General features: G+C 49.7%; 1 protein-coding gene across 2 annotated transcripts in view; it reads left to right on the forward strand.

The window, feature by feature from the left end:
• Adgrd1 (adhesion G protein-coupled receptor D1) overlaps positions 1–22,421 on the forward strand; it is an 87,701-nt gene that overhangs the window by 38,166 nt on the left and 27,114 nt on the right. For both annotated transcript variants that reach the window (XM_048343158.1, XM_048343157.1), the window contains 2 exons: positions 15,620–15,693; positions 21,116–21,239. In XM_048343158.1, the coding sequence (XP_048199115.1) occupies positions 15,620–15,693; positions 21,116–21,239 (198 nt within the window). The remainder of the gene's footprint in view (positions 1–15,619; positions 15,694–21,115; positions 21,240–22,421) is intronic.

Genomic DNA, 22,421 nt, shown 5'->3' on the forward strand with positions numbered 1-22,421 from the left:
ACCTGCAGTGTCACCGTGAAACCAAGGAGAGGCTGGGAGTCTGCCACTTGAGCACATGTGGTTTGCAGAACATATATACCTATTGTGTACAGCTGAAAGCTGAGCATGTTCTGCAGAGAGCTCCCCCCAGCTTGCCACAGCCGTCTGGCCTCCCACAGGATGGTGAGCACCTCCAGCACACTGCTAGGCTCCCTCCAGTGAGGAGGCCCCTCACTGAGGAGCTGGCCCCTGGGAACCATGGTGGCCTGCCTTGATCCCAAGCTTTTGGCTACAGGGCTGCAGCTGCCAAGAGTGGTGCTCACAGTGGGGCTGTATGTCTTCCTAGCCACGTCCAGTGGCAGCCAGTGTTGGGGACAGGCCACCGATAGGCACAGGCAGAGAGTCCAGGGAGCCATAGCTCTGCACTGTGGCCTTTGCCATGCCAGGTTCTGCTGCTGTATGTCCTAGGGATTCTGGCTGTAAGATTACTGAACACTGTGGGGATGTTAAGTATTGAATCACACCTATAACCCATTCCTGCACCCCAGCCCTCAGATCCACTCTCCTGTGTTCATCTGTTCTTGCCCCCAAACTGGGGGTGTTAGCAGACACCAACCTCTACCATTGCCTCAGCACTGGTCCTCAGCTGCCCTCAGCCTGAGCCTTCTCCTGGGGCAGAGGATCTCCTCTGCTACTGGGCTTTGTTGGACTTTCCTGGCCACCCCTGTGAGTTCTGTAATGCTGAGTCTCAAGGTGAGCTCTGCTATCAGCTTCACCCCTCCTGATGAGCACACAGTTTCACCCCTCCTGATCAGTATGCAGCACTTCTAGGCTCCTCACATGCGGGGGGGGGGGGTGTCATTGGTCTGTTCCACACAGCAGTGGGTTCATAGCTCACTTGGGGAGCATGTTTTCTCCCCTGCTTCCAGGGCCTCCTGTGGCTTAGTTCTGCTGTCTCTCCTGGGGCCGTCGTGGACCAGGTGTGCCCCACTGTGTCATGTCTGTGCCTTGGAGGCACAAACTGTGTGTCCATTGGTGCACGTTTGTCTTTTTCCCAGACACCAGCTCTGGGCATTTCTCCATGTCATGCAGCATGTGCACATGGTAGGATTTATAATGAGGTGGTGTCCTGGGGGCTGGGAGTTCTGCCTGTAGCTCTGAGAAAAACGCAGCTGCAGCTGCTGCCCGTGCTCTGTAGAGTGAACTCAGCTGCAGTTTGCCTCTCCAGACACTGCACTTCCTGCCTCTAGACATGAAAATTCGCCCAGCTGAGACTTGGCTCTTCTGCACAGAGCCAATGGCACAGTGTTAATAGCTGGCCTCAGACAGGGTGTTCAACTGCTTGTTTTAAGACAAGGAAATAGAAACACTATAGGAACTAGCACTTAAGCAGTGTGATTTTGTTATTTCTTGAAGAAACTATGTTGTAACATTGCAATTGAGACCAACATAATAGGTGGAAACCCACACACCTCCCTAGATATAGACCCAGTAATGCCGACTGCACACACACACACAGCATCCCGCATGGTAGGGATGTCAGTGGGGTGCAATCTGTATTTTCCCAGGCAATTACTTGCCATGTGTCTGAAAGGAAAGGTGATCACTTGGAGGTTTATTCACATCAGAACCAAAACAGCAATATTACGCCACTGTTGAGGAACTACTATTTTCCTTGTTTACCTGCTTAAATATTTGTTGGCTGTATGTACAAACACATGCACACATTTGGGCACACATGTATGGAACATACGTACATGATTAGGAATCACTATAGTATTAACATATAATAAATTATAATTCATTATAAATAGGGCTCAAGCCCTTATATTTATAATCCCAGTGCTCTAGAAGTAGAGGCAGGAGGATAAAAAATTCCAGATCCATGGCTATATTCTGACACACTGTCTCAAAAAAGCAGAAGTGTGTGTAGGGAGAGCCGAGCCGAGGCCAGGGCCCATGGACTGGCCCTAGGAAGGGGGTCCCCTGTGGCTTCTAAGAAATTCTTGAGACAAACTTGAGAAACGGTGCCTGAAATGAACACAGACACAAAGTGCAGCGGTAGCCAGACTCAGGTGACATGGCCAGAATCGTGGTGCTGGGCCAGACCCACTTCCCCAGGTGAGTCCCCAAGGAGGGGCAGTGGCAGCTGTGCTCCGAAGCTCTTCTCTGAGTGCCTTGCTCCCCACGGTGGGAGCCGGTGAGGAGAAGGAGTGGCACCCACAGCGCTGGAGCCGTTTCCCCAGTGTGCACACTTGTATGGTGCTGTGTCTTCTGAGGGCCTCAGGAGCAGCCTCCACACCAGGACTTGGGATGCAGACTGACCGCTGGGTCCCACTGGTGGTGTTTGTAGTCTGTGTGATTTTGCTATCTGGTCTGGGAACACAGAAGTTGAGGGGAGTGGTGATGTTCACGTTGCAGCACCACTTGCCTGGTCTCCAAGGGCAGGAAGGTGGCCATTGCTGTTCTCAGATGGAGTTTGCAGGTCTCCTGTGCACCAACCCACAGCCAGGGAGAGGTTGAGGCAGCCAGAGGTAGGGCCAACCAGGATAGGCAGGCAAGGAGAGAGGCACTGTGCATCCTGGTGTCTGGGAGCAGCTGGAGGCCTGTAGTGCTCACTCGTACTCTATGCAGAACATCCTCATCAGGATGTCCTGCCTCTTCCCACAGCTCTCTGGGGCATGGGGAGGGCTTCCAGGGCCTCCTGGCAGATGATGAATAGGGTCAACTAGAGCCCGTGGGTATAATGACCAGGAACTGAAGAAGTGAGAGCAGAAGTCAGGCTTTGGGCAGCAGGAAAAGCACCAGAACTTGCCATAGGTTGCACCCACTGTGTGCCACCTTCCCCACTGTGGGCTTGATGCCTGGCAACTCCTCCTCCCCACCCCACTACCACGTGCAGTGTGCGCACCTCTCCACACAGGCTCCAGAGAGTGCAAGTGTGAGCATGGGATCTCATGTGTGTGTGTGCGCGCGCGCGTGCGTGCAGACTTTTGCCCCAGGGCCCCTGAGCTCTCACATGCTGGGTATACAAGCTCTGTTCTCAAGGAGTCAACACCCCTCTGGATACGCTTGTGTTTCAGACACAGAGAACAAACAGGGCTATGGGGGGGCAGGCCTGATGGCAGCTAGGGACCTCCAGTTCCCTTGGAAGATGAGGTTGCTTTCTTTGAATAGCTGCACAAAAATGGAACCCACTACCCAATATGCTGGTATCTACCACAAGGGGTTGGGCGGGGTGGTATCCAAAGAGGCAGAGTAGGGACTGCAGTTGAAACATTTGGGGCTTCTGCACAGTGAGTCTGCTGGCCTCCCACCAGATGGGCCTTGGGGATCTGCATACTCAGGGACATGATCCTTCTGTGGCCATCAGAGGCCCTGCTGTGCTTGAGCAGGTGAGGACCCAGGTCTGTCTTACCCAGGTCTGTCTTCCCCACCAGGCATGTGGGACTTGTGCGTTCTGTTTCCAGAACTGGGCACTGAGGAGGGAGGCCAAGTCTGCAGTGGACAGGGTCATGCGTTGAGACCCAGGTCCTTTCTGTGTGTTCTTCCTCCCCAGGGAGTGTATTTCCTTCCAGACCATTCTGCAGCTGGATGGGGACACCCCCTCTTGTCCTCCTGTGTCTTCCGGCACCCCCCATGCTGCAGTCATGATGTGATCCAGATGTGCAGGAGTGCTTGCCCACAACCTGGGCTTGAATCATAACCTCCAGGAGGATCTAAATGGGTGGGGGACATGTAGAGAAGGGGTGTTGGAAGTGCAAGGTGGGGAGAGACATGTAGAGAAGTGGGTGTTGGAAGTGCGAGGTGGGGGACATGTAGAGAAGGAGGTGTTGGACATGAAGAAAGGAGAGGGGTGGGAAGGGTATGAGGAGATGAATAAGTACGAATACGTGGCACATGGTATATTAAAGTGGACGCACTTCATACACTCCACATTGTCCGGCAGTGGCCCCAGCCCCTTGTCTCTGATCTTGGATTTCCCCTTTATCAAGTGCTATCTGGACCCAGGTCTACATTGGGGCCAAGCAGAGCCCTTGAGGCAGCCCCCAGTGGTGATGCCAGCTCTTCTGAGGAAGCAGCACCTGGTGCTGCCCTAATTCATTTCTCAGCTCCATTCTTGTCCCGCCCATGTGGTCCTTATGCCTTCATGACCCCATGCTTGGTTTGCCCTTGTGTGGATAGACTTTCTGCCTCAGTTCTACATGCCTCGTACCCTTGGGGCCACCTCCTGGCTGGAGGAAATGAGAGGAAGAGGCAGCTGGAGATCTGGACAAGTAGGACAACTGCTCAGGGCTTAAGAGGCTCATTGGGTGGTCCAGGAAGTTGCCTCTGCTGCCTCTATGGGTCCTGTGTCTATGGAGCTGGGAAGTCTCCAAGGATCTAAGTTCATGCTGGAAGCATGGACTTCCGTGAACCCAGCTGAGTCAACACTTCACTTGCTGCTGGCCAGTGGCCATTCGTGGCAGGTTTTCCTGTCAGATGGAGTCACCATCACCTGGGCCATTGTCTTGGCTCTAGGTTCAGGTAGCCTGGTGGCCACAGAGTTAGCAAGTACAATGAGTGCAGAGGCCAAGGGTTCATGACTGCCTGAAATAGTGTGGCTCACAGGGAGGAGCCAGGCTTGCTCCAGAGGATGCTTCCAGGCCTTGGGTCTCCTCAAGTGCTTGGTTTGCCATCTCATTCCTGTTCTCACACTGCCCCAAGAGAGTCCTTCCTGAATCCTCCATCTATACACCCCCCCCCCCAAGAGAGTCCTTCAGTGGTAGCACACTTGGCTGGACAGGGTGGGCAGCTTAGGCTGCTTCTGAGCCCAAGGGGAGTGAAATGATCCCTCCGAGGTCAGGGGCTGGATGTTTCCTCCTGCCGGTGGCCCCAGGCTCCCTTTTGTGAGGACAATCAGTAACAGGACTCTGATCAGCTCAGACCTCACTGCCGGGCAGGCACTCTGTGCCCCCACTCCATTGGCATGAATTTACATAGAGGTTCACAGACAAGAGTATGAGTAGATCCCACAGCTAAACAGCAATGTCCAAGGCACTGTCCTTTCCTGGGTAGCTTAGATGATTAACATGAGCTTTGTAAAATGGTGGGGCGCTGGCCTTAGGGCCAGGCTTTGTGGACACATCAGGCCTTTGGTCCAGGGTGGCCATGAAGCTGTGGGTCCAGAGGAAGGAGCCGGGTCCTGAGGTATCTTGTCCTGTGGTTAGCACGGCATGTCCTCTCTGCGGTTCAGTGGCCCCAGTGATGCTGTCACTGTGTAGAGGTCTCAGTCCTCCTCAATGCAGGGTGCCCAGGGCACTACCTCACACTGGCACCAGAGCTCCCAAGTCCTCTCGTGTCTGTGCTAGTCCCTGGCAGTGCTGTCTGTCATTTCCTGTCCTCTGGCTGCTTCTGTGGGATCCCTGCACTGTGGCTAGGCGGGAGGTGATTACTGACAGAGCCCGGGGCTGCCCTCAGTCTTGCACACCCTCCTCTCTCCTACACCAACACTCCATCTAGGCCACTGCATGGGATATGTGTTTCATTTTTTTTCTTGGAGGTCTGTCTTTGTTTAGGGCTGCTTAATTCTGCTGAAGTGCTCAGCCAAGCAATGGAAATGCATATCTTTTAAGTAAAAGCTTTGCACAGAACTAGCCTGGTGCTTTGGAAAGATGAAAAGTGGTTTTCTTCGTCTGGGAATGACAGGTGATCATCTCAGAAGCAATTGGCTGTCACCCCACAATAACCCCGTAAATAGGGCTGTTTTCTTGAATTTTAGACTCCGTAGCAACTGTTAAAGTGAATAAATAGAACATCACCTATCACCAGGGACACATTTCAAAGAAGTCAACCACAGCAGGATCTACAATGTAGGAGTAGCATGGCAGTGACCCCACCAACATGGGCCTGGCTATCTTCCTGCTCCTGTTACTTATTTTGCTTAACTTTGCACAGTGGAGGATCAGAGCAGGAAATCTTAAATTTTCCCCATTTCCACTATCGCTCTGCGTAACACCAGCAGCTGTTGACTAGCGTCACAGACATTGTGGTCTAGCAGCTCATTGAAGACTTGATTTGCATTCCCTGATTCTTTGTACAGTTCCACTCATCCCTGTCCACCGTCTCCTTCTGGCTCCTGTGAATCTTCCCTGGCACAGCGCTAGTCTGCACAAGCAAGCAAACACACAGCCCAAACCAGATTTATTGGGGTACTGTCTCTACTTAAAGTACATAACATGCACACCCACCAAGCATCACTCCAGTGAGGATCACTAGCACACATGCTCCCCATTTCCTAATCCCCCATTAATACCTACTCTAAACCTCTTCTCCTTTGTGCCAGGGTGACCAGTCATCTCTGTTTTGTTGCTGCAGGTCAATGCAAATTTTCTAGTCTGTAAGTAGAATTGCTGTTCTTTCATTCAACTACTACCTGTGCAGCTAAGTCATTTTGTCCATCTGGCAAGGCGAGATCTTTGGAGAAGTCCCTGTATCTCTGCCTTCTCTGGGGCTTTCTGCTCCAGCCAGGGTTCCTTCAGTGTTCCTCAGGCTGTCCTGCTGAGTGCACACTCCAGTGTGGTCTCCATCCGCTCCCTGCCAGGCTGTCTCCCCATATGCATTCTGACTATTACCCTGCTGAGCCCTCAGTGGGCCTCTGCTGCACTTCGGGCCCTCCTTCCCTGGGTTGCTCCTCCTAGAACTGCATCCAGTTCCAGGCACTGGGGACTTTGCCACCCACCAGCACCATCTGGAAATTCTCTCCGTCGAAATCTGCTTTCCGCCCCTCAAGTGTCCCTTGTCCACCACCAATCTCGCAGCTCATGAAGCCACCAATTTACAAACTATCCTACATGGCAGTTAGTTCTGGTAGGCCAGTTAACTGGTTTCCCTGTTGTGGACAGGAGCCTCGTCTGACCTTTTTACCTATGTTGCTATCCCACTTCTGAGGCACGAAAATTTCATTTAATATTTAAACCCATGTTTGAATAAATTAGTTTAAAAAATAACTTGTGGAGGGAACAAGTGTGGAAGACTGAAATAGACCAGAAGTGCCAAGTGTTTCCAGCTGGGCTCTCATCTTCCTCGGGGCTCTGCGCTGCCTCAGCTCCGCACCTCACATGGTGCTGGCCAGGGTCCAGGCAGTTCTCTCTACTGAAATGTGGGTTTTATAGGGTGGACTCCCACCTGTGGACCTTGACAAATCTTCCAATTTCGTATCTATTAGGCAGATTTACCTCCGTATTCACGATGGCTTCATCTGTGCACAATTCTTAACTTTTCCTCTAAGGGGCAGTAATCGCTTCCCCATTTTCTTGTTAACTAATGAGTTAAGTAGCGTCTTCCATAGGTGTTCATTTTACACACGCATGAGCCTCATTACTTGCCCTCCAGGAAGTCATCCCTTCTTGTGGGAGGGCCTGCAGGGCAAGCTGAATGTCTTCTTTATTGACCTAAGGTTTGAATGCATGTGTTTGGGGCCTAGTGAGATTGGGATGAAGCTGTTTTCATTATGAGAATATAAAATAGAGTAGCAGATGGAAGAATGTGAAACAAGCCATAAGAACAGAAATAGGTGGCAAGTAGACCCCAGTTAAGAGCTGCACCAGACACAGCCCTCCTCAGAAGGTTCCAGAGTGCAAATTGGGAGCCATCAAGTCCCACTTGATTTTCTAAGTAAAGAGGCTTCTCTATCGTGGACAGAGCCTCATTTCAGTGAGGTCTATCAGGTTTGGGGACACAGCTGCAGAATCAGGCTTCAAAACAGAATTTCTCAACCTTTTAAATCCATGCCACCATTTCTGTAGAAACAGAAGTCTTGCACTTCCCAGGAGATTTTGGTGCCAACCCGCCCACCCCTCTCCTGGGGGGCATACCTGTAATTGGAATCCCCCGATTATCTACAAATCCTCCAGCCTGAGAAATGGTACTTAGGGTTGTGTATGTAGATGGCATGATAGAAAGATTCCTCTTGCCCAAGGGTCATCGATAGCTAGATATGGTAGCTACCTGTTCTGAATTTAGCCCTTTTCAGACATGTATTAGATTATACTGCAATTTATAACCCAGGAAGGTTTTCTGGCTCAAGGACAAAATTCATGGCATTGGAAACAAGAACAACTCAGATGATGGATTTAGGAACCAGTCTGTTCCTCTTACCGTAATAAAGACCATCTATCTTCATGAGGCCCAGATCCAGCCTCGTGGGATCCCAGTCTCATCAGAATTCAGGGGCAGGAGGATGATGATGGACTCTCGTGAAAGACTAAGCAGATCAGCATCAGAGCCACCGATGGGGCCTCCACTTCTCTTCTTCTATCACAGCAACAGTAGCATCAGAATGAGTTTGTGGGGCATCTTGGGATAGGTATGTATCTAGGGAAAATAATTAGTAGCATCATCATTTCCCAAGCAATTTAGGAGTATCTAGGAGGAAAAACAATCCCAAGAGAGCCCTCACTGCAAAAGCTGACAGTCCTGATGTGGGTGGGGTGGATCTGACAGGGCCAGGGCTGTAGGTGGGGTGGATCTGACAGAACACAGGGCTGCAGATGGATAGGAGCACCATGGCACCCCATGGATCTGGCCCGGACCACATAGGAGTGCATGCATGTGGGGTGGGAGCACCACCCCACAGCCCCTCCCACCCCTGTCCCCCATGGATCTAGCCCACACCACGTAAGAAATGATTGAATGCAAAGCTTTTTTTCCCTTCTTTTAAAAAAAATTTTTAATTAAATTTTATTGACAAGGTGATGTACAGAGCGGGTACAGTTACATAATAAAGTAGTGAGTACATTTCTTGTCTTATTTGTTACAACCTCCCTCATTTTTCTTTCCCTTCCCTAGTTTAGATAAGCATATATGCAATATCCAGTGTACCAAAATCATATACAGTAACCACATGGGGTACGCCACAGGAAATTCACCTAGTACATTAAACCTAATGACAATGATAAAATCCTCCTGTTTCTATCTCTTGGAATTCATTTTGCTTAGCCTCATCTTATACAATCATATGTACATAGCTGTTGAGCTCCTGTGATCCTCAGATAGGTCTATCCTAGACATTTTTATGTTTATTTAGTAATTGTTTGGTTTTAGAGATATACTGTAAAGTCACTGACCAAAACATGTAGAAATACTATTTGAAAAGAAGTTTGTTGTTTTATAGACATGATCTCTACTGTTCTCCCCCTTCCCCAAACAACCATATATCAGGGAGACCATACACCTTTGTCCTCTGTGTTCTAGGCTTGTCTTGCTCAACATTATTTGTTCAAGATCTGACCATTTCCCTGCGAATGCCATTATTTTATAATTTCTAATCACTATGTAGTATTCCATTGTGTACAGGTACCATATTTTTTGGATCCATTCATCTGTAGTGGGGCATCTGTGCTGTTTCCATATTTAGGCTATTATGAATTGTGCTGTGATAAATATGGATGTGCAGATGTCTTTGTGGTATCCTGGATCCTGTTGTTCTAGATAGATGCTTAGGAATGGTATGGCTGGGTCATAGGGTATGTCTATGCTGAGTTTTTTGAGGAACCTCTATACTGTTCTTCAGAATGATTGTACTAGTTTACACTCCCACCAACAGTAGAGAAGGGTTCTTCTTTCTCTGCATCCCCTCCAGCATTCTTTGTTGCCTGAGTTCAGAGTATAGGCCATTCTAATCTGGAGTGAGGTGGTATCTCAGGGTTGTTTTTATTTGCATTTCCTTTACTGACAGGGATATTGAGCATTTCCTCATATGTTTCTTTGCCATTTTTATTTCTCCTCCTGTGAAGTCTCTCTTTAGCTCCTTTGCACATTTAATAATTGGTTTACTGGGTTTGGAAGAGGTTAGTTTCTTGAGTTCTCTGTAGATGACAGATATTAGGCCTTTGTCTGTTGAATGCAAAGCTTTGATGAAGCAGAAGGAAGCCATGGCCCCCGAGGACACGGCGGTGCTGTTCCTGCAGCCAGTTTGGTATTTTCCATTGAGCTTGGGATTCTCATGCTGCCATGACAGAGCTGGGGTTAGAGATACAGAAAAGGAAGAGGGATGATTTCCACTTAAGTTGGTGCTATCTGTATGGTTGGAGTAAGAGGACAATTCAGAAAGGCTCCCACAGATCTGGGAGTGAAGGAAGCACTTAATATGTTTCCACATTTTCTTCTTTATGGGCAGGCACCCCTGTCGTGTACAGGTCTGAACACCTCACCTCTCTCCACTCACCAACTCCTGCTGATGGCTTCAAGCTTCTGTGAAGCTGGCCTGACCAACATCACTGGGTTCTTCTGCGACACTGAGAAGAAACATTGATGGGTGAGCTGGGCCGTGTGGCTGGAAGGGGCCAGATGGCATTGGAGGCCATGGCCCTGCAGTAGTGCTCATGATTTTTTTTTTCCATTCCCCACCACCCGCCCCATGATTTTTCCTTGTCTTTAGTATTCAGCAGTCTTGATTATGAAGCATGGGGCATTGGTTGGGGTTTGCTCTGCTTCTTGAATCTGTATGTTCACATGTTTGGGAAAATTTAAGAAATTTCAACCATTATTTCTGGAGTGTTCTCCAGCCTTCTGGGACTCCAGTGGCGCAGAGGTGAGATCTGCTTTGGTGCCAGAAGCCTCCGAGATTCTGTTTCTGCTTGGTTTTCATGTATTTTCTTTCTCATGTTAGAGTTGTGTCAGGTGTTGATTTTTTTCTTCAAATTACTATTTCCTGTCCTTTGATCACTCTGTCTTGCTATTGATCCCATTCATTGAAGTTTTAAATTTCAGTTATTATTTTTTCTGAAATTTCCACTTGGTTCTCTTTTATGTCGTGTTTCTTTGCCAAGACTTTGTAATTTTCATGTTTCAAGTATGTGTGTTGTTGCTTGTAAAAGCATTACGATGGATGCTTTGAAAAACCTTGTCAAGTAACTCCTCTGCCATGTCATTCAGTGTTGACATCTCCTGATATTCTTCTCAAGTTGAGATTTTCCTGATGCCTGTGGCAAAGGTTTTCAGTTGTGCCTGGACCCCTTGTTTGTCAGGTTAGGAAGCTTCGGATCGCATGTGGGCCCTCTGGTGAGCAGCTCATCTCTGACCCCACCACTGGGGAGGGACTGTTCAGAGTGGAGGTCCATGCACCCATAGCACAAGACAGGGACCAGTCAGTGTCTGGTGACAGCTGGGTTCTTTTTTTTTTTTTTTTTTTTTTTTTGCCAGTCCTGGGCCTTGGACTCAGGGCCTGAGCACTGCCCCTGGCTTCCTTTTGCTCAAGGCTAGCACTCTGCCACTTGAGCCACAGCGCCACTTCTGGCCATTTTCCATGTATGTGGTACTGGGGAATTGAACCCAGGGCTTCATGTATATGAGGGAAGCTCTCTTGCCACTAGGCCATATTCCCAGCCCGACAACTGGGTTCTTAGGCTCTGTGGGCACTTCCCATCCCATCCCTCCATGACTGAAAAGTGATCTTCTCTGAAACAGAGCAGGGCCTCACCGATAAACGTGCCACAGGGACTAAGTGATTCATTTAAGTAAATCACGCAGTACAGAGCAAGGGTGAGAAAAGGTTCACTATCGCCATCAAGGAGCTCGGCACCAATGCTGCAGCCTCTACCCAGGGCTCAGAGTCCAACTCTCATTCACTTCAGTGGAAACTGCCTTCTCTAATAGATAAGGCAACCCAACGAATCACAGTGAGGATGCAGAAATGAGACAGAAAATAGGTTCTCCAAGGATTTATCATATCTTTGTATTTACCCAAAAAGAAATGAGACCCAAAACAAGCCCTAATTTTCATAATACAGTGAAAATAATCTGAATAGACTAACGAGAGGACGTCATTTCAGACACTCCTTGTTAGGATGGCTAGTGTGGGTGAGCAGAGGCTGTTACAAAACTGTCACCAGAATTCCTTACTTTCCAATATCCATGGGCCAGAAGACAGTCCAGCAGCATTCCTTCCCCCCAGAGACTGGAGTGTTCTCATTCCCACATGGCAAGGACCAGAGGAGACCTGTGGCATCTGCCTCAGGGCTGTTCTGAAGGACGGAAGTGGCACCTCGCAAAGAAGCCAGTCCCACAGCTTTCTTCTGCTCTGGAGTGATTCTGGACCATGTCACCATGGAGCCCAGGGTTCAGCACACACAGAGACTATTGGTGCTGGTAGGGCATGGTGCTTATGATCTGCAGGCATGGTAGGGTGGAGGCCATGCAGGGGGCCCCTGCCCTGCCCATCTCTTGAGTGCTTTCTAGCTGGGTGGTACTGGGCAGAAGGGGAGATCGCAAACACTCTGTTCCATTTGGAGGGGAGCCGTTCTAGTGCCGGAACCCCAGGGCAATTTCCCCCATTTCTGTCATCTGGCTGCAGGCTTCCACGCTGTTCATGGACTCCTGTGAGAACGAGGAGTCTGCAGGCACAGATAGGGACCATAGAGAGGACAGAGCGTAGGATTTAGTTTTTTGGGGGGGCAAATCTGCCCTCAGACTGGAGAGCCCTGGATTACAGTGAACAGACAGGAGCCCCAATCCCCACACTGTGCAATCACTGCATTTCGGGACCAGCAGTGAGTATCCCAACTCACCTCTGCCAGCTGTGTCATGCACCTCCTTTGCCCAGGCTGTGTGTGCACGCTGCAATCTAACCTTCTCCCATGAGGGGGAAGAAGGTCCTCTACTGGCTCACTGGCCCTGGAGGCTGGCAGTTGGTGGGAGGATATGGGTACCACATTCTGGGGCCCTGGAATGGTCTCTTGGGTGATTACACACTTGAAGGAGCCTGTGGTCCCAGAAGCATCCTGGACTAAGTGGGGTGTCGTGTGTGTGTGTGTGTGTGTGTGTGTGTGTGTGTGTGTGTGTGTGTGTGTGTGTTGTCTGTGATACCCTTAGCTCTCCAGGGCCTGCCTGCCCCTCTCAATAAGCAGAATTGGGAGAAAAGTACAGTGGACAGTCCATGTGTAGCTGATACAGGTGAGGAGAGGTAAAGCAGAAATATTCTGGTCCTGGGGTCCAACCCCAGCCTCCTACCCTCAGGGCCACTCAGCTCATGGATCTCTTCTCAGACTCCTTGACCGGTGCCTGCCCAGCTGCCACCTTCTCTGCCCATCCTGGACCTTGGACTTGACTGTCCTGTCTTGGGTCTGTGGTGCTCTACCAGGATGGTTGTCTTATGACTCCCCAAGATTTAGAAATGTTGGAAATATTAAGAGACAGAGGCTGGGTCAGGGCTCCCTTGTCCCTTCCCACTACTGCTTGCTTTTCCTAAAGGTTGATGTTGCTGGAGGCGGTAGGCTAAGCAGCCAGAGCTGCTCCAAACCCTCCAGTGAGGTCCATCTGAGCCTGGCCCACTGCTCAGGCATTTTGCCCCTTACATGGCTTTACTGGGGCCAGAGTTAAGGACCATGGTGCCATTTGGCTTCCACTTGGCACAGTGGTGAACACACTTCCCTCTAACTTCTTCACAGGCAAAACTATAAGCCAGCTGATTTCTACACAAGGAATATTCAGGCAATTCTCAGACACTGCATCTTCTCCCCCTTCATGTGTGCCTTGCTGTGAGCAGTGATCAGGGAATGGCTGGCAGAAATCTCATCTTGTTCCCAGTGGCTGAGGGGCCTGGGCCTTGCAGTGACTTTTCGGAGCTCACACTCCTTGGTAGCTGGAGGTTGTTTAGGACAGAGCCTGTGCTGGAGCCAATGCCTGTGTTTCAGAGCAACACGGTCCCTGGGCATGGAGCTCAGAGGGAGCCTGGACACCTGTTGCTCCCCCAGCTGTGATGAAGACTTTACCAGGAGAGCCCCCTCCCCCTAGGGAGGTGCATAGAATGTTGGCAACTCCCATGTTTCTCTTGGGAATTCAGTGTGGGCCACACGAGATGACTCACCTCCCTTCCTCTGGCACAGATGCACTCCCATTTGTTTTTTTTTTTAAAAAAAAAAAAAACCAAAACACTTTTCCCATCTGCCTGAGAATCTTGAGGCCTTTTTTGGAGACTCACTGAAGGCCTTTCTCCAGACACTGATGGAGGAGACTCATTCTTCCAAGCCCCAGAGCTGAGCCCCAGAGGAAATCTCTGAGGGCCGAACCCAAGCAGGGAGTTCCTCTTCTGAGCTGTGATCTTGGCCCCGAGTGAAGAATGTCTGCTCTCTCTCCAGACCACACATGCTCTGCTCATTGCCTGCTGGCAAGGTCTGGTTGCCTTTGAAGATGATTTATCCCTGGTCTCGGAGGGCCAGGAGCTCAGAGGCGGACCAGGGAAATGCAACTATGATGCCACTCTGGGGGCGGAGCCCAGTTGTGCAGGACAGGGATGAGCATCCCTGGGTCCTCCTGGGGCTGAGCCTACTGTGAGCACTTGTGGCCTCCACCAGGTTAGAATGGTGCAGGCCAGCATGGGGTGCCTGGTGTCCTGTCCACATGGGTGTGGTTCCCCAGTGTCACTGGACAGCAATGAAGGGAGCATAGAAGTGAGCAGCAAAAGCTCACAACCAGAACATTCATGGTCAGACAATGGAGTGGGAGCCATGCAGCTAGGGGAGTGGTACCAGACTCAGCTGAGCTAGCTGTGTGTCCCAAGAGCCAAACCACCTGGGAGTGACTCTTGTGTCCACACAGGAGGAGGCCTTCTTGGCTCCTGGCACAGTCCCTGGAGGAGCCAGTATCCTGTCAAGTTCCTGTCAAGTGAAAGGCACTGCTGCAGACAGCAGCTGAGCCAACAGGGAGGTCCGGGAGATGATGAGGGCTCAAAAACAAGACGGTTCATCTGTCACTTCCTCATTCCTACACCCGTGCCTGACAGGCACTGCTGCATGCAGACCCTCAGGCACTGGGACACAGGCCTAAGGACACAAAGGCTCTGTCTGCACTGTGTGTGCTCACAGAGGGCAACAGCAAATAAGTAAATGTTCAACTTGCCATGTGGTCATCAGTACTATGAAAAATAGATGAGAGGAATGTGTGTGTGTGTGTGTGTGTGTGTGTGTGTGTGTGTGTGTGTAATGGTGACAGGGAGGATAGGATGGGGTCAGGGGGATGGAATGGGGACAAGGGGATAGAATGGGGTCAGGCAGGATGGAATGGGGACGGGGATGGAGTGGAGTCAAGGGGGTGGTGTGGGGTCAGGGATGGAATGGGGTTGAGGGGGATGGAATGGGGTCAAGGGGGACAGGATGGGGAGGGGGTTGGAATGGGGCTACGGGGTGGAACAGGGCGGAGGTTGGAATGGGGATTGGGGGATGGAATGGAGTTGTGGGGGTGGAATGGGGTCAAGGGGGACAGGATGGGGAGGGGGTTGGAATGGGGTCAGGGGGGATAAACTCCATGGTATTACTGTAAATTGTCTCAGAAGATCTCTCAAAGGCTAGAGTTCTGACAACAGGGAGGGAGCACTGTGGCTGACTTGAATGAAGAGCATTTGATGCAAAGGCCTTGGGGTAGGCAGTGCTGGCCTATGGCTGGTATGGGCAGAGGACAGGGATGTGACATGGAGCTGATGACCATGACAGGAGTCAAGGTGGAAAGCACGTGGTTGTGCTAATGGCCAGGACAGAAGTCTAGAAAGTGGAAAGTGTGTGGCCTTGCTGCGTGGCTGCTCCCACCAGCCTGCGTCTCCGGCTGTGAGGAGGCTGTGTCCCACTCTAGGGTCACCTCATGAAGCATCTCCATTTTCTTATTTCAGACTCACAAGCAGTACACTGATGCCGCCAATGAGAGCAGCCGCCTCTTCCTGTACTGTGCCTTCCTGGACTTCAGGTATTGCTAGTGCTGGAGCCCCTAAGGGGCAGGGAGGGCAGCCGGAGAGAGTGGAGGTGGAGGTGTGATGAAAGATGGCATAGGTGTCCAGCCCTGGCCAGTCACATGGTCCAGGGTAGGATGCAGGTCACCCGTTGAGGATTCAGCAGGGTTGCACAGTCACAGGTGCTAGAGCAGTCATGGCATGGAGCAAGATCCTGCCATGTTTTGTAGCCAGTTGTTGTGCAGATGTGTCAGCACAAGTCTCAGGAAGCCCAGGGCAACATTGAGACCAACTCATGCAAGGAGCCCTGGGGAGCAGATAGGGGGGTGAAGATGCAGCATGCTGTTTGGGTGGACAGGTTCCTGATGCCCAGTTGTCCCTCATTCGAGGGTCCTGAGGGTGGGACTGGGAACAGGTTTGGGGATCATCCCTCTACTGGGTAATAAATCAGAATTTAGGGTCTTACATTTAGAGTTGATATCCAGAACAATATCCAGGAATTGGAACAAATTCTATTGTAAAAAAAAATAAAAACAACCACAAATTACTTGGGGAAAAAATGGCAAAAGATCTAAAGGTGATGTTTGTGAACAGAAGCAAATGGACAGTGGCAGTGGGGAAAGGTGCCCAGTATTGGTGGTCATTGTTGATCTCCAGTGAGAATGCATTGGGGTGCATGGGCTCCCCTTCTGCAGAGGTGCTGATCCCCAGTGAGAACACAGTGGGGTGCTCCCCTAATGAAGAGGTGCTGATCCCCAGTGAAAATGTGGTGGGGTGGGGCTCCCCTGCTGCAGAGGTGCTGATCCCAGTGAGAATGCAGGAGGGCCACCCCTAAGGAAGAGGTGCTGATCCCCAGTGAGAAAACGGTGGGGTGTTGGGGGCTCCCGTTCTGGAGTGGCGGGGCCCAAGGCCCTCTTCCTCCCTCCAGGTTTACCAGTTCTCTGTGTTGGCTTCTGGAGTTCTGTTTCTAGTAGCACATGTGCTTGGTTTTCAGATCTTGGAAGGCCAGCCTCTTACCTTCATGTAATGCCCTCCTTGATCCCGGTGTTGTGTTGGTTTCATTTAGAGGCAGCTGCTTGGGTTTAGATTTGTGTTCCTATCTTTACTTCCTGTGAGTGGATATCTTCACCCACATTTTTGTCTGATCTGATTTATGCATTTATATTTGAAGTGTGGTTTTTTGGTTGTTTTTTTTTAGACTGCATATGACTAGCTCTTGATTTTTCTTATTTGGTTGTTGTTTTTTAAATCAATTTCTTTTTTTGTTTTCTTTTTGCACTACTGGAGTTTGAGCTCAAGGCCTTTTGTTCTTGCCAGGCAGGCATTTTACCCAGTCTTGACAATTTGTTTTTAATTGATGTATTTAAATAGCTTGCACTTAATATGATTATTAAAATGGACTCATTTGCTAGGTGTTTTCTGACTTTCCCATCTTTTCTTTGCTTCTTGTGTTCTGTTTACTTACTTTAGCTCCATTTGATTTGGGGAGTTTATTTTAGATACTATTTTACTTCACTAGTGACTTCTAATACATGCCTCCTTTTAAAGTTTTTGTAGCAGTTGCCCTACATTTGTAGTAGATTTGTTTTGTTCACCATTGTTTGCCTTCAGTTAATACAGTGTCATTTCACATGTATTCAAAAGTGTTCCGGGGCATTTCCACAGCTCCTGCTGCCCCAGCCTTGGCTGTACTCCTCAGTTGTGTCCTTCTAGTGCCACGGAGGTTAGGTGACATGTCCTCTGTTAGGTGACATGGCTGCTGCCTATGTCCTCCACACTGGGCATGTCGTAGAAGGGTGACTAGGACTAGGACAAAGACATACACTTGTGGCCCCAATGCCTTCCTCTTGGGCTGCCTTGTTCAGCATCTTGTGCAGACCCACTCCCCCCTCATTGCCCCCCCACCCCCGAAAGTGCCCCCTCCCTGCCCCTGGTGTTACATTCCTTTGGTCTTTCTACTGTAGTAGGAGTCTGCTGAAAATAAATTCAGGTTTGTTTGTTGTTTGTTGTTGTTTTTTTTAAGAAAATTAGTCTCCTTTATTTTGAAAGGCTTAGACTTCTGGGCCACTTTATTTTTCTAGATTTGTTCACTAAGAAATCATATAACTAATATCTCAATATATTATTCTTTTAAACAGTGAAGCTTTATGAGACTGGGGTTTGAAATCAGGGCCTGTTGCTGGCTAGGCAGGTGGCCTATCACTTCAGGCATGCCTCTAACCCTTTTGATTTTTGTGTTATTTTTCTAGTAGCTTTCCTTCCCCCCTCCCCTCACCAGATGACCTGAACTACAGTCCTCCTGTTTCTACTTCCTGTGTACAAGCATGTCATTATGCTTTTTATTGCTAGAAATGGAGGCTTGAGAATTTATTTTTACCTGGCCTGGCTTCCAACCATCATCCTCCGAGCCTGAGCTTCCCAAGTAGCCAAGATTACAAGTATGAATCACTACAGTAGGTTTAAAGTATTATTTTTATTTTATCTTGCTAGTATAGGGTTTACACTCAGGGCCTTGCCCTTGCTCAGCTTGCTTGCTCAATTGGTGCTCTACCGCTTGAGCCACTCCTCCACCCTGCCTTTTAGAGACAGAATCTTGTGGATTTTACTGCCTGCCCTAGCTTCAAACTATCCTCTTGATATCAGACAGGCACCATGCCCATCATGAAGCATTATTGTTGTTGGTGGTGTGCCAGTCCTGGGACTTGAACTCAGGGTCTGGGTTATTCCTGAGCATTTTTGCTCAAGGCTAGCACTGTACCACTTGGGCCACATTCTGCTTCCAGCTTTTGAGGGTGGTTAATTGGAGATAAGAGTCCCACAGACTTTTTCTTCCCAGGTGGACTTCAAACCATAATCCTGAGATCTGAGCCTCCTGAGTAGCTGGGGTTATAAGCGTGAGCCACCAGTACCCAGCTGAACTATTTTTATTTATTTTATTTTATTTTATTTTATTTTATTTTATTTTATTTTATTTTATTGCCAGTCCTGGGGCTTGAACTCAGAGCCTGGACACTATCCCAGGGCTTCTTTTTGCTCCAGGCTAGCACTCTACCTTTTGAGCCACAGTGCCACTTCTAGCTTTTTCTGTGTAATGTGGTGCTGAGGAATTGAACCCAGGGCTTCATGCATGCTAGGCAAGCACTCTACCACTAAGCCACATTTCCAGCCCTTGAACTATTTTTAAAAAACATACATTCCCTATGTGCTTTGTTCTTATCCTGATCTGCTACCCTCCCCCAGCAATGACTACTGAGAGAGAGAGAGAGAGAGAGAGAGAGAGAGAGAGAGAGAGAGAGAACTAGCTTAATAATTGACATATCATCTATGTTTATGTTCATAGGGAATACTTGGTATTATTTAGTTTAACATTTCTTTTTTCATTCCACCCCACCTTAGTTTTATGTTCTGCCCCTATTAATAGCTAGGTCTAGGTCTTTGTATTTGCATATTTTCTTTATGCAGCTGAGTGACCACTTGTTGTCTAGCTGCAGACTTCAGAGGTCATAGGCATGATTGCTCCATCAGTCGAGAGAGCTGTCTTATTTCCACAACTCTTTGGGGAATGAATCTTCACCCAACAATGTGACACTACTCTGGGATCAGCACCTCAGCTCACCTGTGCAGTGTCATACCTCATGGCTCAGCCTGGAGTATGCTGCTCATGGTGTCCAGTGCATCCTTCCTCTCTGATGTTCACAGTGTCCAGTGTGTCCTTCCTCTGTGCTGCTCAGAGTATCCAGTGTATCTTTCCTCTGCCTGAGCAGGATGTCTATATCCACCTCCTGACATGTCTACTTGTTCAGTGCTTGCTGATTCTCAGGTCACCTCTAATCACAGTTGCATATCTGTGTGCAGCAGACAGACATAGTTGCTGTAGGACATCACAGTTCATATGGCAGCCCCTCTCTGTATCCTGGGAAATTAGGCCTAGGGGCGGGGTAGGGTGAGACAGGGTACACCACCCTTTTCAGTCTGTCTTACTCTGAAGCTATTGATGGGGAGTGGCTCTGCCATTCAGTGACTCTGGCCTTGCTCTATGGATGCTTCCTGCCTCCCCTAAGTAGCTCATCAATCACAAGAACTGCTGTCTCTCATCCTCAGGTTCAGTGCCACCCGACTCCCCTCAGATTGACCTTTCCACCTCCCTCTGATCCCCCTAGGGAGGGTTTTACATGGGAGTGGCTAAGTGCTGGGATGTTGGGGTGCTGCTCATGTGTGTTCCTCAGCCTGGGGCATCAGCTGGGAGGTTGGGGACAGCCATTGTCGCAGTGGATGGCCACATGTGACCGTGTCTGTGGTGGTGTCACAGTTACAACTGAGGACCAAGCAAAGACAAACCAGTCCTGCTTCTCACCTCTATCGATTTCTTTCCCTAAGGGCTCCTTCCTGCCTTTGCTTGAAGCAAAGGTTTGTCTTTGCTGATTGCTTAAAGCTGCAGCTCTGGGAAGAACCACTTCAGACACCTTTGGGGAATTTGAAAATATAGAGAAGCGCAGACCATGACTTCAAAATCCTCCATCTTCTTGCATTCATTAGCCACCTGCCATCTGCATGTTTGTGGAGGTCACTTTCTTGTCTAAGCGCCTGCCTTAAGCAACTCTACAAGCCACCTGCCAATGACAAACAAGGCCATCATAAAGGAAGCATCCCTGCATCCTTTACAGCTCATCCTCCTGTTTCCCACCCTGAGGGACTGCAATGGGGGGGGGGTGCGCTCACCTAGCCCTTCCTATACAGTTTACACAGCATCCAAAGGACACTCAGAGGACACACCATGGGGTTGTTCTGTGTCCAGGCACCATTGATATGCACAGACTTGTGGGTTTTTTTTAATCTGTTGCTATGCACATTGGTTAGAGATGCAGTAGTTTTCCCCTGCCTCACTTAGGGAATTTTACTTCCATTTGGTATATTTTTGTATACTGTATCTTACCTGTTTTTATTGTGTTTCTGTGGACTGCATCTTATTTATCTGTTTTGCCACATTTCTGCTCCTTTGATGGACGTTTGCTACTGTGGTGGTTTCTCAAATTGCTTATGATTTGCTAAATTTCCTCAGCTCTGTGTGAGTGTGTGTATGCACGCACATGTGCACATGTGTGCATGCATGTATAATTCAGCACCTCCTGGGCTGGACTCTGGGCCATACTTTGTCTCATTCTGGGCCTGGTCGGGGTGTTTTCCAGAGTGGCAGTACAAGGTGGCTTGATCCCCTCTGTCACAGCAGAAGCCCTTGTCCACTCTGGCATTGCCAATACCGGCAGAGCCCACTCTGCCAGGCAGGCTCTGAGAACACCATGGTGGAGGTCTGGGCTGCACCTCCCTAGGTGGCGAGATAAGTGCCCATGAGTTTGTGGCCTGGTGGGGCTAGGGATGCTGCTCTCTCTGGCCCTGGCCAGTTTGGCACTGCCCCACTGACCATGCCTGCTGTCTCCTTAGCTCCGGGGAAGGCATCTGGTCGAGCCAGGGTTGTGCACTCACAGAAGGAAACCTCAGCTACTCTGTCTGCCACTGTACACACCTCACCAATTTCGCCATCCTGATGCAGGTCGTCCCTCTGGAGGTAAGTGCCAGGCCCAGAAGCCCTGGTCAGTGGAGGACACCAGTGCTCCCATGGCCTGGTCATCTGCCGAGCAGGCCCTAGATTGGCAGGCCAGGGTGTGGTGCTCTTTTTATGTCCTGGGAAATGGATGGGCTCACTGTTACCAAGTTAGAAGGACAAGTTGGCCCAGATCACCACCTGATGCCCATGGAAAGCCCATGGTGAGGGGAGCTGGGGGAGTGAGGAAAACATAGAGGCCTCTTGCCTGGAAGGGGGTTCAGTGAAGTACCTGAGCTGCCCACTCTTGGGGAGACATTCAGGGGCAGCATAAAGAACCGGAAGGGTCTGTGGAGGGGTGTGAGAACCAGGAGGGTCTGCAGAGTGGTGGGAGCATTAGGAGCTTGTGGAGCAGTGTGGGAGCACCAAGAACAGTGGGAGCAGAGCAGAAGGAGCACCAGGAGTGTGGGGAGCATTGTGCACCTGTAGTTAGAAAGGAAAGGGATTCACTATGCAATCACAAGAACCAGGACTCCCAAGCCCTTGTGATGATAAATCTGTCACCACCCACTGGTGACACTGGTTTAGACAGTCTGTGGGTGTCTTTGTGGGAGAAGATCAGATCCACTCATTTCCAGAAAAGGTTGATTTGAAAATGGTCTAAAATTATCCCTGCTAAAATTGAACCTTCTCATGAATGTTAAAGAAATTAAGTCAGATCCCATAAGTGATGGCAAATCTGAGGCACATTTATGGAATTAAAAAGGCATGTAAATGACCTTGTGCCTTGCACTGGGCCTACTTTTTTCACAGTGCCCTGAGCTTGTCCTGCAGAGCTTGGGGTCTGGGTCTGCCTTTCGCACTCCTGCCGTCACATTGCTTCTGTCTCAAGTTCTTTCCTGGCTTTCTCTATGCCCATTTTCTCCTTGGAGCTGATTTCTAGAGGCCTATTTCCTTTCCTGTTTGCTTTCTGTGCAAAGAATGGGGTTCACTCAGGTTAACCCCACATAGGTGGGCTGTGGCTAGAACTGCTGTGCTCCAGAGCAGCCCTCAGGGCAGTGGCCCAGGAGACCACAGGAGTGCCTGGGCTCAGGCAGTGGGAGCTGGAGTCTGTGCCCTGTCTGTCTGAGGACAGGCTGCAGGAACATAGTGGTCGGGCCTCCTGAACACCAGCCTGAGCTGCCGTGGGCCGGCCTTGCCAGGGTG

This window comes from Perognathus longimembris, chromosome 3, assembly GCF_023159225.1.
Source record: "Perognathus longimembris pacificus isolate PPM17 chromosome 3, ASM2315922v1, whole genome shotgun sequence".
In the NCBI taxonomy this organism is placed as follows: domain Eukaryota; kingdom Metazoa; phylum Chordata; class Mammalia; order Rodentia; family Heteromyidae; genus Perognathus; species Perognathus longimembris.